The sequence below is a fragment of the Ceratotherium simum genome, chromosome 20 (genome assembly GCF_057802395.1).
Source record: "Ceratotherium simum simum isolate JZ-2026a chromosome 20, ASM5780239v1, whole genome shotgun sequence".
Lineage (NCBI taxonomy): Eukaryota > Metazoa > Chordata > Mammalia > Perissodactyla > Rhinocerotidae > Ceratotherium > Ceratotherium simum.
Genome location: NC_141919.1, coordinates 38665609 through 38681286, shown reverse-complemented (window position 1 = coordinate 38681286; position 15678 = coordinate 38665609). Strand labels below are relative to the sequence as shown.

Sequence of the window (15678 nt, the reverse complement as noted above, 5' to 3'; positions counted from 1 at the left end):
ATTGTAAGTTAATCAGTAGTATTAATTTATCTAAATAAAATACATTAACTGAAGGGAGATGGTAAGTATGGAAGAAAAATGAGAAGTCACATTGAAGCTGGCTTGGCAGTAGGGAGGAATCTGGCAGAAACAAATGATCTGAGCCCTTTAGAAGCTGGCTTTGATGTGGGATAGAAGTATTTTCTTAGGCCTTCTTTGTGTTTGGATGAAATCTCTCTCAAGCTCTTTGTTCTGATTCTATGATCACCAAGCTGCTTTGGGTATTAATTTGTCTTCCTAGGAACTTTGTCACTGAAAAAGGTGAGTGCCCTCCTCAGCAAATAGTTATTCATTCAGGGAACATTTATTGATCACCGGCTGTGTGCCAGGCATTCTTCTAGATATTAGAGCTACAGCAATGAAGAAAACAGGCAAAATCACTTCCTTCATGGAGCTTCCAATTATTCCATGAACAACTTTGTGAAGACGAATATTCCCTATTACTGAAGGCAGTATCTTTGATTGTAAATTTAATAGGTTGGTGTGAAACCTACTAAAGTTTTCATATCAATCTCTCCTGAGTTTGCTTAATGTTGTTAAGTTTCCCTGAGTCCAGTTAATTTTAAGTCATTGACAAGATAAAATTTCTAGACTTGAAAAATCTGAGAACCAGGTCCTGGATCTTTATAAGTTCACCAGGGAAATGCCATCCTGTGAGACTGCCAGCCAGTGAGTCTTTGGGGACAACTTTACCTTGTACCATAGGAAGACAGAGACTCTAACATGGGTATAATTCTCATATTTCCCCACCTCCCTCCCACATTGTAAATTCTGTTGAGGCATTATGTACGAACAAAAAAACGCAAAAACTATACGTGTATAACTTGATAGAATTTCACAAAGTGAACATATGCAGGTGACCAGCATCCAGTTGAAGGAACAGAATTTTACAAGCATCCCAGAACACCCCAGGAGCCTTGAGCCCCCTTTTGTTTATAACCGTTTCCCCAGGAGTAAACACTCTTCCTCACTTCTTACACTAAAGATTAGTTTTGCCTGTTCTTGAACTTTATATAAATGGGAATATATAGAACATATTCTTTTGTGTTTGACTTCTTTCACTCCTGCTGTTTTATCCATGCTGTTGTGTATGTAGTTGTAGTGTGTTCATTCTCATTGCTGTACAGTGTTCGTTTTTATGAATATAGCCCAATAGACTCTTTTTACTCTAGGTAGACCTTTGGGTTGGTTGCAGTTTTTGACTATTGCAAATAGAAGTGCTATGAACATTCTTATACATGAATTTTAATGAACATAGGTTACTATATCCCTAAGATTCTTTGCTTTTAAAGAAGATGGTTTCTCACATTTTAACTTTTTGAAACTTGAATGACTTTTAAAATTGATCTGTAGTGTTTTTTTTCCTCCTGAAAATCTTTTATTATTTCTCTGAAAAATCTCCATTAGATTGATGGCATGTCAGAACACAGGAAATGCTGATTGCATCTTGGCAGTATAAGGTTTCTTAGATTTGTTTTGAAAATTGTAGTGGGCTAGATTCTCCTGAGAAATTCCTTAGTTTTAAAGCTCCTTTGGAAGTAATATCAGTGCTTTTAGACAGTTAATTAATTTTTTCACCAGAAGTCATTCTAGGAATACTTCGTTTGTTCCTAAGAGTGAGCATATATTTGTGTTTTGCATTTCTTTAATGTACGTACAGATTATTTATAGACTTTAATATTTTGTTTGTCTCTGTTTTCAAAGGTTCGGTCTCTGTGGGCTTCAGTGAATGAAACACTCATGTTTTTGGAAAAAGAGAGAGAAGTTGTTACTTCAGTCCTTAGTCTTGTTAACCAATATACTTTAGATGGAACTAATGTTGCTATCAATATTCCAAGGCTCTTACTTGACAAAATTGAGGAGCAGATGTGTCAGGTAAGCATTTGATATTAAGCTTTTGAGAAAACTCCCTTCACATAATTATTTTGTGTATTATATATTGTTTTTGTTATAATATTTTTTTGCTGTTTTCAGAATTTATTTTTGTGAGTATATCTAGTAAAGCCTTCATAAAGAGGGCTACTGTTTAGGGTGTGTTTGTCTATAGCCATTAACTTTTATTAATTGTCCATTCCTTGTATGGTGCTGCATCATACAGTGTAGATGGTAGGAGGTTACTTAGTAGGAAGATGATATGGTACTAGTTCTTTATAAATATTCAGAGAGCAGCAGTGATCTCCTAATTGCTAAATGTCTTTTTAGAAAGTCCCTGTCCTCTGGTTTCTCTTTCATCTTGATGCTATTAAGTATTTTAGAGTCTTGTCTTCCTTTAGCTGTTGTGACCTCAATGTCTCTGCTCTCCTGTGGTTTTTCAGACTGCTCTTCTCAGTTTTTTTTACTGTTTCCTTTTTTTCTCTAACTTTTAGATGAAAGTGTTCCCCATGGTTTCTTTAGTGCCCCCTTTTCTACGTTACACATTCATCTGTAATTTCTTACCCAATTCTATGACTTCATCAGCCTCCTATACAGTAATATTCTCGAATTGGTATTTCCAGTGTCTCCCCTTCACCCAAACTCCATCAAATTATTTCTACTTGCTTATGGGACATTTCCATCTAGATAGCTTATGTTTTTTTTTCTTATTAAACTTAAAATTCATTAAGCATCTACTATATGCCAGGTATTAATTACAGTATAGGGGATACAAAGATAAAATATTGTTGTGACCCTGAAGAGCTTTCATTTTAATAGGTAACATGATAGGCATTTCAAATTCAGAGGACGTAAAAATCAGGACCCACAAACTCAGATTCCTACAGGGGCTAGGCAGGTAATATGTATAAATGAAGTATGCTAATTGTAACAATAGAAAGAAAGTAGGAAGTGATGAGGTCTTTGGAGAAATAGTAATTTTTATGTGAAATCTATGATTTTTAAAGTATTGGCAACTAATTCAAATGATTTTCAAACGCTGGAACTCTGCAGGCCAAATAAACATGTCTAAGTTGGATTCAGCTTTTAGGGGCCATCAGTTTGCAACATTTGTTAAAGCATGAATTCATGATCTTTTGCCAAACCTGCTCTTTCTCTTCAATCTTTATTTTGCTTTCCATTTATTTGCATTTTGTTTATTCTAGTTTTCAACTTTTTGCATAATATAAAAATGTAGCATGGCATGTTAATTCTTCCACAATAGTTTTCTTTGGACCAAAATTATTTACATAGTTTTATTTTTAGGTAGACATTTGATTTTTTTCACTCTTCTTTAACATAAATATATTTATGGAGTAGTTTATCATCTTTTTTTTCCCTCTGAATCCTTAGTTGCGCATAGGAAATGTTTATGAGGCTGGAAAATTGAACGTCTTAACAGTTATTCAGTTATTAAATGAAGTCTTGAAAGTAATGAAATATGAACATTGTCAGGCTGACCAACCAAGACTGACAATAGACCTTCACTTCCTTGAAAAGGAGACCAAATTTCAGAGAGAAAGATTATCAGATCTGAAGCATATGAGGTACACTCGAAAGACCTTCTGTTATTTTATTGGGGGAGGAGTATGGTGGTGTTGATAATTTCACAGCATAACTTGTGTAGTTAACAACTCTTCAGCTTTGGCAAAAAAGTGTGAAAATTTTACTAGTCACTCAAAAAGTTTATGTCATCAACTCCCAGCGAGACACATGAAGTATAAAGGAAAATCAGCTTACTTTTCTTTTTGTCTGGAATAAATTATTTTCCCTGAGTGATAATTCTTTATGAAATGATTTTAACTTTTTTGTAGCTTTTCTTTTGTGGGGTCTATAATAAAACTAGGCCTCAAGAAGATTTTTTATTTGAGTAGAGTGACTGGGAGGTATGGGCTGCCTTTAGGAATGGACAGAGAATGGGAGTAGAAATTTTTTTGTGTTTTTTAATCTTTTTTTTTTAAATTTATTTTTAATTTTTTTTATTTTTTTTATTTGTGAGGAAGATCAGCCCTGAGCTAACATCCATGCCAATCCTCCTCTTTTTACTGAGGAAGACCGGCTCTGGGCTAACATCCGTGCCCATCTTCCTCCACTTTATGTGGGACGCCACCACAGCATAGCCTGACAAGTGGTGCGTCGGTGTGTGCCCGGGATCCGAACCTGGGCTGCCAGCAGTGGAGCGCGTGCACTTAACCGCTCCGCCACAGGGCTAGTCCCGGGAGTAGAATTTTGACTCGAGTTTAGAATCAGGCAAAAAATTGTATTTCAAAGATAAATGGGGTAAGATGGGTAGAGTGGCACATGTGTATGGTGACAGATGGCAACTAGACTTTTGGTGGTGAACACGATGTAGTCTACACAGAAGTCGAAATATAATAATGTACACCTGAAATTTATGTAATGTTATAAACCAATGTGACCTCAATAAAAAAAAATAAATGAATAAAAATAATAAGTATTTAGCAGCAAAAAAAAGATAAGTGGAGTAGTAGATGTAGGATTGCTTTCTGGTCTTAAAAAAGTATTTTAGGTTCTGAATGTTCACTGTGAGAGTTTATTCAATTTATATGTGCTGTATTGGTTGAACTTGCAGTTATATTTTCTTCCCCTTCTCTACAAACTATTCTTAAAATTTACTCAATACTTTTTTTATATACTCATGTTCTGAATGAAGTTATTTTTATATGGTCGTAGGTGTAAAATGAAAGAAGAACTCACAACTATAAGACGTTCTATTGTTGAAAGACAAGGAGAGTGGCAGAAAAAGTGGGAAGAATTTCTTGGTTTGTCCCCTTTCAATCTAATTAAAGGTTCGACGCCAGTAAGTAACGTGCCTTGCCTTTTGGAGGGTAGTTTAATATAAGGCAATCTCTTGATTTATCATGTTACAAATGACCTAGAAATGCTATGTGTGTATATGTTTGTCATCTTTGCATCTGAGCCCAAAGTTCAAAAGTTTTGGTTTCTGTAATTTTTCTATATACATATTAGAGTATTCACCAAGCTGCTGTTGTGATTTACAGTTAATATTTTTAGATTCAGAGGATTGTATTAAAAAGAAAATGAGATATTCCTGTTGATGTTAGGTACTATTACATTTGAGGCACAGTTGGAAGATAGAGTCATTCCCCTGTTCCTAATATTGTACTCCTTGGTTTAAAAATGGTTATAGGATAATTTATATGCTTGGTAATTCTGTCTTTGTTGGGGAAAAAAATAATCATCCATTCATAGATTAACTTAGTATTGTTATTGTGGTAGCAAGTAAAATGTGTGTGTTTCAAAATTATGAATTCTGTGTTTTAAGGCTGTGGATCTTTTACCACCTATGTCTCCCCTTTCATTTGATCCTGCCTCAGAAGAAGTATATGCAAGGAGTATTCTTTTGCAGTATCCTGCTTCACTTCCAGGTTGGTTATTTATTTTTTTCTCTTTTAAACTTTCCTCCCATCAGTATTTCTCACTATGATAACGGTTCCTTTGCATTCTTTCTTGTTTTTTTCCCCCAATTATTTTTTATTATGGTGAAATGCTTTTTTTCCCCAGAACTGCCTATTCTTTTTCATGGTGTCATCTTTCATTATGGCTTCTGTTGTTTCTTTTTTTGCTAATCATTTAAAATGTACTAATTTTATCTTTTAAATTTTTCTATCTCTTAGTTTCAGGTACTTCTGCTCCTGTATGCTCTGCCTGCTGATTTTCATGGTTGTTTGCTTCCTATTAAAATATTTGACTGTCACCTCAACTTTAGTGGGTCTTGCTACCCCTGGAGGAATCATGTGGGCCCTGGGTTGTAGAGTGATCTCTCAGGGTGGCCTAGGGGCCCAGGTGTTTCCCTTGAACTAGACCAGTTAATGTCTTTGGTTTGGGATTCCGACAACAAGTAGCCAGTATAATTTTGGATTTCGCACTTCCCTTTGACTAGGCTAGGAAGGTTTAAAATTTCTTTCCTTCTCTTCTCCTTTTTTTTTTACTCAGGACTCCAGGTAGGCTGCAAGCTTCCCTGCTACTTCCCTGGTCCAGTTGGCAGAACTTTTTAATCTCCTTTTTGGGGCTGAGCAGCCTTTGCAGTGTCCTGGCCTTATGGCAGTCTCTCAGATCCCAGCCTGAGTGGCCTGGGATGTCCTTGTTATCATGCAGACATTAAATCTCCTTTGTTCAGCCCCTGGAGCCTGCCTCATTGAGCCTTCGTTTCTCAGTTTGAGTTTACCATTCTGATTGTGCTTTCCATCTTTGGTCCTGGCACGAGGTGATTTTTATTTGTTTTTCTGGGTGTTCCTTTCTTTTTCTTACATTTTATTTAGCAGTTCTAGTGTGTTTATGGTAGGAGTCAGTGTCTGCTTCAGCTTGATTTGCTTTGTAGTGGTAAGTTCAGTTTTGTTTTTACCTCCTAAGTGCCTATTGTGTCTGTCCCCTCCTTTGCTACCCTCACATTTTAAGTCTGTAGTTTAGTTTTCATATTTCTTTTTTTTTTTGAGGAAGATTGGCCCTGAGCTAACATCTGTTGCCATTCTTCCTCTTTTTCTTTTTTCTCTCCAAAGCCCCAGTACATAGTTGTATATCTTAGTTGTAGGTCCTTGTACTTCCTCTATGTGGGAAGATGCCTCAGCGTGGCTTGATGAGCGGGGAGTAGGTCCGCGCCCAGGATCCGAACCGGCGAACCCTGGGCTGCCAAAGTGGAACGTGTGAACTTAACCGCTATGCCACCGGGCCGACCCCTGAGTTTTCATATTTCTTGCCTGTAATTGTGTTCTAGCTAGCTGCTCTGCCTCCGGTATTCTACCTTTTCCGTATTAAAAACGGCTGTCAGTCATCTTTCTGTAATGTTAATATGATCCTTTTCATCTCCTGGTGTAATATACAACAATAGCTTCCTATTACCTTTGGAAAACAAAAAAGAAAAAAGCTCTAGATGCTTTTTCATTTAGCAACTTTTACCTTACAAACTTTCTTATATACAAGAACAAACGTGCATCAACTCTGCCTACCAACACCAGATGGTGTTTATGGTTGTGCATAATCATTTTAGTTTATGGTTGTCAACCAGTTTTGTGGTATAGTTGTTGTATTTGTGCTTATTTTTGAACTGTTTTGTAATTATCAGTAATTCCATCATCATTAGTAGGTACAAAAGCATAGGGTATTGAAAATGTTATAAGGTGGCATACTGTTATGATGGATTAAAAGGGAAGCTTTATATAGTACACACTTTGGCTTCTTGTACAGTAACGCTTAGGGCATAGGGAAAGTCTTTCAGAAGCTAACATATTGAAAGAAGAGGATCCCTGGAATATCAAATCCTGTGTTATCTAGCCATGGCTTTCTTCACTGGTCTCATTTCCTACCATGCTTCCACTGGATATACCCTGTGCTCCAGCATAACAAACTTGTACCTTATTCTGTCAGTACCTTCATGCCTTCTTCACATTCCCCAGGCTGTGCCAGGAGCCTTTCTGCCCCATTGCATTCCGTGCATACTTCTATCATAACACTATAGCAGTCTACCATAATTCTCTACCCATCAGTAGTCTTTCCTGGACCAACTTCTTGAGGGCAGGATCTCCATCTTTTATTTCTTTCTCTCATTGTTAGTACAGAGTGGCGCATAGTTATTCAGTGATATGTTGAAGAATAGATACATAAGTTGACTGATGTCATAGATGCTGGGCTGAAATACGCTAAGTACTATGACTTTTTGGCCTTGCTGGTTTAAGGGGTAATTGCATGATCTATGTGCTTAGACATGAAGCATGGCTGTATGATGCTGGAGAATTATGGACTGTCATTTTTTTTGGAAATGTGGTTTAGTATGAGCTATCCCTCTTTTTATAAAAGTCTATTGCAAGATATTCTCTATCACTGTCCTGCCTATCACTTTACACTTAACAATTGAATAATTGTATTTTCCTATTAGCATTCATATTATTTTGATTTTCCTCTGTTTTCTTCCTTTTAGAAGTTGTAGAATTTCAAGAGATCCCTGAATGTTAGAATGTACAAATGTAATTAAAGAGTAATTAATTTTTGTATTCTTTTAGATACACCTAAGCAACATAACCAAGAAAATGATTGCAGAAGAGCCAGTGATATGGTAGGAACTGTATATGATCTAGCCAACAGGTAAAACAAATTTGATTTTTATATTGATTTTTTTCCCTTCGTTAATTTAATCCCATCTTCAGCCAGTTTCCAAGCTTCTCTACTATGGGATAGTCCATAATTTTCTTCTCTTATACAGAAGAGTATTTTTCCACTGTGGATCTACATTTTCAGGCGAGATTCAACATTTCTGATGCGTGGGCATTTTTTTTCCTTCTATTCTTTTTTTTTTTTATTTTTATTTTTTAAGGTTTTTATTTATTTTTTGCTCCCAAAGCCCCAGTAGATAGTTGTATGTCACAGCTGCACATCCTTCTAGTTGCTGTATGTGGGACTCGGCCTCAGGCTGGACAGAGAAGTGGTGCCTCGATGCGCACCCGGGATCCGAACCCCAGCCGCCAGCATCGCAGCACGCGCACTTAACCACCAAGCCACAGGGCCGGCCCTTTCCTTCTATTCTTTATCTAAATGTTGGGATTCATGGGGGTTATCTAATTTTTGAAGAAAAAAACATATATGGAAATTATCTAATGCAAGTTTGGGAATTTTTGCCTTTTTGTGTCTGTGAACTTCTTTGAAATGATTAGTGGCTATTGACTAAATTCAGGAGTTTAGGAGTCTTTGAGATCATCTAGTCTGGTCGTTTTCAGACTGCATTCTGCAGCGCCCTCTGGTGCTGTGGATGAATCTTATTTAGCTTGTGGCCGGTTCAACCCTTTTCCACTTCAGCCTGAGCAGCTAGCTCTTTTATCTGTTTTATATTTTGGGATATTTGTATGCCATTTGATTAAAAAAAGTTCCATCCTTTAAAAAAAACCAAAAAACTGGAAGACTTACAGTTCAGTCTAACCCCAAAATTTAACATATGAAAAAACTGAACCTACTTAGTTTGTTGTAACTTTTTTCAGGAGTATTCTTATTTTCTTTATTGCCTGTTTTCTTTATTATCCCATTTTGGCTCTTAAAACGGATGCTACATTATATAAGCAAAAATCTCTAAATGTATGTAATCCACTTGGGGAATATATTTATTCTTTATTGAAATTAAGCGTTATTAAGTAAAAATCAAACACAAACATACTGAACAGATTCCTTTATTGTTTTGTTTTTTCTGATTACCCTTTGACCTAAGTAGATGCCTTTCAATCCAACTTCCCCACATAACTGGGGCATAGATATGGAAACAAAATACTGAGGACAATTCTAGAAGAAAATTCTGAATTTTAAACGAATTGAAGCCCTCTTCATTCTATACTCTTAACAAGTTAATAAGTTAAAACGCCATAACAAGAGTCAAAACTTACATGTGAAATTGAGCTATTGACAGTTTCCTTTCCAGTAATTTTCTGGCTCACAGGAGGTCAGGACTACTTGTGGAGGAATTATGTTTTTATTCTTAGATCTGGATGTGATATGGATTTTCTGAGTAGTTAAAGGAAAATAGTGCAATCTTTTGTGAAGACCTAATGTTGAAGAGATAGTAAAGTTGCTGGGTTGCCCATTTTATTCCCTTATAGTTGTTCTTAAAGTTAGAGGGGGATAGTTGGTGCTTTCCGTACTCAATTATGTTTTTGGTTTGTCTTCCCTTGAGACAGCAAATTAAGTATTTTGATTAAGGGCTCTTGCTGGACTAAAGATTGATGGAGTTAGTAGATTAATTCATAAATCAGATTTTATTTATGAACTCCATTGAACCTCAAGATTCTTTTTTGAAGTAGAGTTTTGTACTAAGATGTACTATCAGAATTTACAGGAGTCAGACACTCAGCCTCTAAGAATTTAGTTCAAATAGAATTCTCTTAATATAGGAAGAAGAAGTTATATTAAATATACTTTGATTTCCACATTTCTCTTCTTCCAAGCTCCTGGATCTTTTAATTATCTTCTGATACTTTATTTTAATTATAGGTTGGGGATATTAAAGGGAGATAGAGAAAGGCTTTTGATGGCGAGGGATAGTGCTTAATAGGATATGAAAAATTATTACTGCTTGATAGCAGAACAGAAGATGGGTGAAGAGTTGAGTTACTGGGATGTGGAAATAAACTTGTTGCTCAGAATTCTTTATTGTAAAAAGTATTGAATAATAAAATATTTCATTGGTAATGTGTAATGTGGGTAGACTTTTTAGACTTTTGGTTTTCCTCAAATTTTTTACTACCATCAAAAGTATGTTGCCTTTTTTCCCTTTGGAAGTGCTCATAGGATAAATTCCCACAATGGATCAATACCCTTTCTTTTTATCTTTCACAGTTCTAGGATTTCATGGGCCTCAGTTTTGGCATGGCAAGTGGATAGAGAGTAAGGACTGAGCCAGGGCTGCTTTAAAGTTGTCTTGGATTGAGATGTTAGAAAGGCTAGTAGCATGTTGCCAATTCAGAAATGAGAGAGAGGAAGGTACAGAATGTTTCCATTTTTCTTTATTATGAGCCTCTGCAGGAACGATTCAAATAGAAAAATTTGGTGGCATCTATAGAACCTCATCTTCAAGTGACATTCATTCATTGATTCAGTCAACCTGTCAATCAGTTACAAATATATATTGCACTACCAAGTCCCAGCCCCTGTGTTAGTCTTTGGAAAGACATAGTCTTTGTGCTCAAGGAGCTCACCATCTAGTGGTGGCATCTTAGTGACATTGGTCCATTGATTGCTGGCCCTGCTTCAGAGAACTTTTTGATCATTTTAGTGTTAAGTTTTTGGAAAAATTAAGATAAAATCACAGTAGATGATTAATTTTTTGCCTTTGGTACCTAGATTATATCCTGTTGAGGCAAAGTTGAAGCTTGAGCAATTTCAGTGATTTTGAATTATGTTTGGAAGGTAGATGATGATTCCAAGAAGGGCATATTTGGAAAAGTTTGAAAAAGCCTGTTTACTATTATATAAAATATTTGCAAAGCTGTTAGTTTTGTACTTCTGGCTGTGAACAGAAAGCGAAGCACTGCCATGCTTGATGTTGAAAGTGATCTCTGGCACTCCTCCCTTTCATATTATCTAAAGTGGAAAAGCGTTTGGCTAGTGAGCAGACCCAATCAATGATTGAATTTGAAAGCTCTTTCAAGATGAAGATAAATAAAGTTATCATTGTTTTGAAGGCTTTAAAAATTTAGTAACTTATTTTGTAATTATAATGAAAAGATGCATGAAGTTTTTTGTTTAGCCAAAGGGGCAAGAGAATCTAAGAGATTAAGTAATACAATGTGTAGAATGCAGCAGACTGCAACTAAAACTTTATGACTTTATTGTTAAGTGTAACGTAATTACTTTAGAGCAACATGCAGCATAAGAGAAACTGATTTTGGACATGAAATAGCAAAAGAGTCTTAAAAGAAAATCTCTGCTACATTGAAATTCTGTGATCTGAAGCCTGAGGACATTGTAATAATGTGATTCTAGTTAATTGAGTTTGTTTTTACCCTGTACTTAAGTTTTTGAGTGTTCATCGAGTCATTTAACTGTTGTAAAAATGCTGTCAACTTAAAATTTATAGCGGGTAAGGAATATGTGTATAATTTGGGAGGTTGATACACAAATTGGGCTGAAGTACTGCTGTAATTGTCACCATGCCTCCCTAGAATAAACTGCCTTTTGATGACCGGGACGAATTGAGTGAAATCGTAACGGACAGATACGGGGCAGACAGTTTCTTTAAATGACTCAGATGCGTCAAGTGAACAGAATTCTTTCCTTCTTATAATTTGGATTTGTTATCTTTTTTTGTTTTAGCCCTGCTTCCTTCCTTTTGCAGCCAGTTTCGTCATCAGATAGAAACAGTGTTACACTACTTGAAAAGGTACATTTTAAAACAATTTTTAATTAATTCTGACCATACTAGCTTATATTATTTATTTTTGTTGATATCCCAATTTAATTAAGTTTAATTTCTATTTTCATATTTCCCAGTATTTGCACATTATGTACCATTTGTATTTACACATTCTCTATAGCTTATAAGTGGGAATATTGGAATTATTTAATTGTGTCAGTGAACATATAATTTCACAATAACGTTAACAACCTTTTATAGGTTCGTAACTCAAATACCTCTAATGAAGATATGCCAGGATTATTAAGGTTTTAACATTACATGTCTGTCTTTCTTAGGATACGATGATGAGAACACCTAGAGAGAAAAATGAAATAATTTCTAAGAAAACACCAGAATTTGAAGTGGAAGAGTCTCCATCATCAAATATTGCAAAGAATATAGAGAGTAGTGCATTTGGAGGGTCTGTGCCAGCTAAAAAAAGTGATCCATTCCAAAAAGAGCAAGATCATCTGGCAGAAGAGGTTAGAAAAAGACTGTAATAAGTATGCTGAAATATCTATTGTTTTCTTAATGTTATTGGGATTATAAGTGAAGTTACAGTTAATTATTGATTAACTGGGCGTAATTTGGGAAAGGAGGTCACAGATAATAAAAATCATTGTTAAAGCAAAATTGGTCCTCCCATAAAGTAGAAATATATAAAGTTACTTGGTTAAGATTACATCCGTGGTTTAGAACCCATAATTTTACACCCAGTTATTGTACTCTATTAAAATACTCTATGAGTGCTGTCTGTTGCTTAGCTGAGCTCCCTCTTTTTTTGAGTATTAGAACAGAGACTATGCAGTATCACATCACTGAGTGAAGGTTTTGTCCTTATGCTTTCTAAATATTTAAAAAGTGATCAAGTGCATCAGTGTTCATGATCTTGGTTTTCCTAACCAGCCTTGTTCCTTAACGCTATTCTACTTTTCACTGGCAAATGACTGCTTACTGTTACTACTGCTCAGTGTTACAGAACTCAGTTTACGCAAATTAAATGCTCAAGCCATTCTCTAATGTTAGTTTTATTACATTTCCCACAACATCCCTTAGCATTGTTTGAATTTGGATAAGCAGCCAGAAAATAAATCAGCTACTTTATATTCCTGAGAGACTGAAAGAAAAATTTGGTTTAGTGCATACTGATTCAGGTATTGGAGTTCCCTCCTTTATCTCAATCCTGATCAAGGTAAATGAACGTTGTCCAGATAAGAGAGCTGGATGTCAGTCATTTTACTTGTTTGTAACATGAGGAGAGTGGACCAGTTTCATTAGTCTCTAAATACTTTTAAATTTCTAAAGTTCTGTTGTTTCTCTTTGTTAATTGATTGACTCTACACTAAACAAAAGATGGTCAGGGCCGGCCCCGTGGTGTAGCGGTTAAGTGCGCCTGCTCTGCTGCTGGCGGCCCTGGTTTGGATCCTGGGTGCGTACTGTTGCACCGCTTGTCAGGCCATGCTGTGGCGGCATCCCATATAAAGTGGAGGAAGATGGGCACAGATATTAGCCTAGGGCCAGTCTTCCTCAGCCAAAAAAAAAAAAAAAAAAAAGAAAAGATGGTCAGTCAGTCTTTTTTTCTTTCGTGATTTGGAGGGAAAAGCACATTTTCTGGTTAAAATAACTTGTATTAGCAGTGGAATGGGTTGGAATGGAAGAGGAGGGTCCTAAAATCTCATAAAGCTCTGAAAATAAAATGAGATTAATTTTCTTTAATAGTGTTTGTGACAAGGAATATTTAGTGTTTGAATTCTAAGAAGCCCTCTGTTTTCATGGGGGAGGGTCAGTTTGAATATGGTTGTAGGAAGTTTATTTTTTAGCCATCTCGGGGGCAGAGATTTTAATTTGCCTGTTTTTTCTTTTCTGCTTTTATTGAAATTTAGTTAATATAGTTAATAATTAGTTAATAATATAGAGTGCTGTTTTTGTATTTTACACTTTCTTTTCTTTATTTTAGAATGTATCCCTATGCCTTGTTAACTAATTTATATCTGATAATGAGGTTTCTGGCAAAGAAGTATGTTGTCAGAATGTATTCTGTTGGTTAATAGAGGTGTTATTGTGCAAATGGATTATAATTAAGACGAATCCACTTCCTTTAAAGCTAATCATTTTAGCAGATATAGAGTTGTCAAGCTCAAAGATGTGGCAGATAGCCGCTTAGGTCTCTGTGTAGTCAGAACTACCTCTAAATCTTTTCAAGTATAAAGATTATCTTTTCTCTCTTTTATAATGGGATCTCCATTTAAGATAAGAAGGGAGGAAACAGTTTTGTTTTTTGATTTCACCTTATAGGATTGTGCCTAGATACAGTCATGTGCTACATAATGATGTTTAGGTCAACGACAGACAGCATGTATGACAGTGGGCCCATAAGATTAGTACCATATAGCCTAGGTGTGTAGTAGGCTATCCCGTCTGGGTTTGTGTAAATATGGTCTTTGATGTTTGCACAAGGACAAAATCCCCTAACGACGCGTTTCTCGGTATGTGTCCTTGTCGTTAAGTGATGCATGACTGTAGTCTGTATAGAGTGGCTGGGAGCTGCATTGTTGAGCTTATTTTTGTGCCATCTGCTATGGGAGGGCCTGCTGACATCTTATCAGGGCTTTTGTTGCATTCTACCAATGGGCTTGGTGTAATTTTTGCCTTACTTTTTGTTTTGTTTTAGGTTGCGAGGGCCGTTTTATCTGACTCACCACAGTCCTCTAAAGGAAAAGAAGTAAAATTAGAGGAACTAATTGAGTCCCTAGTTTCTAACCCATTCTTAACAAGGAACCAAATTCCCCGAACTCCAGAAAACTTGAGTAAGTTAATAATGCTTTCTATCACTTTTCTTTCTTACACGTTACTACTATTAGAACCATGGTCTGACAGATCTTCTGGAAACTCACTTTAAAACTCTTTTCCAGATCTTTCAGTTTATTGGCAATGACTATTTGTTTTGATGTGAGGGACTTTTATTGAAGTGTTAAATGTGGGCATTCTCACTTATATGGCAGTCCTTCAGCAGTATTATTTTGCCTTGATACTGTACAGTTTTGTTTTTGTTCTCTTCCTTGGCTTTTTCCTGGAAAATATTTTAGTTGATCACTTTTAAAAAATCTTCTGCCTCCACATCTGATTTGTGATCAACATTTATAGAGTGTAGAGGCTCTGTTCTCCCAGTCAACAACCAGCAGTAGCAGCCAAAAACTATGTGTACAGAGATCTTTTTTACCCTTCCCAAGCTGGTCAGACTGTCCAATACTTTTTTATTATAACCTATAATTTGTATAGGCAGAGTTCTGATACTGTCCTTATGTAAGCACATCATCCATTCAAAGTTAAGTTGATTCAGTTCGGGTTAAACTTAGCCACGGCCTAGATTGGTGGTCGCAACTATAGCCCGCAAACCAAATCTAGCCTGCCCTGTGTGTTTTTGTAAATAAAGTTGTATTGAACACAACCTTGCTCATTTGTTGACATGTTGTTTATGGCTGCTTTCAGGCTACAATGGCGGAGCTGAGTAGTTTCCAAAGACCAGATAGCCTGCCAGGCGTAAAACATTACTGTCTGGTTCTTTATAAAGTTTGCTGAACCCTGGCCTAGATGGGCAAGAAAATATCTTTTTAGTACATGTAATTTGAGTGTGCTGTGAGAGTATGTGCACATTTCAGGAAGAGCTTCGGTTACTGGTGTGTAATCAGTTGGAGATAAGAGTTTTTTAATGTTGTTGGGATTTGGTATGTTGTGGAGCCTTGTCATCCAACCGGCATATCTGTGGAACATACACTGAGTCAGCTTTATCTTGAGCACTAGAAATGAAATGTTTAATT

At 36.1% G+C, this 15678-nt stretch overlaps 1 protein-coding gene and 1 non-coding gene across 5 annotated transcripts in view; both read left to right on the top strand.

Annotated features, from left to right (window-relative positions):
• Positions 1-15678, top strand: part of HAUS6 (HAUS augmin like complex subunit 6) — a 31937-nt gene that overhangs the window by 12766 nt on the left and 3493 nt on the right. For all 4 annotated transcript variants that reach the window (XM_087444660.1, XM_004436775.3, XM_087444661.1 and 1 more), the window contains exons 8-15: positions 1744-1914; positions 3304-3497; positions 4645-4771; positions 5258-5360; positions 7989-8070; positions 11779-11845; positions 12157-12342; positions 14532-14667. In XM_087444660.1, the coding sequence (XP_087300786.1) occupies positions 1744-1914; positions 3304-3497; positions 4645-4771; positions 5258-5360; positions 7989-8070; positions 11779-11845; positions 12157-12342; positions 14532-14667 (1066 nt within the window). The remainder of the gene's footprint in view (positions 1-1743; positions 1915-3303; positions 3498-4644; positions 4772-5257; positions 5361-7988; positions 8071-11778; positions 11846-12156; positions 12343-14531; positions 14668-15678) is intronic.
• On the top strand, positions 11567-11697 carry LOC147914407 (small Cajal body-specific RNA 8). The gene has a single exon (XR_015555498.1).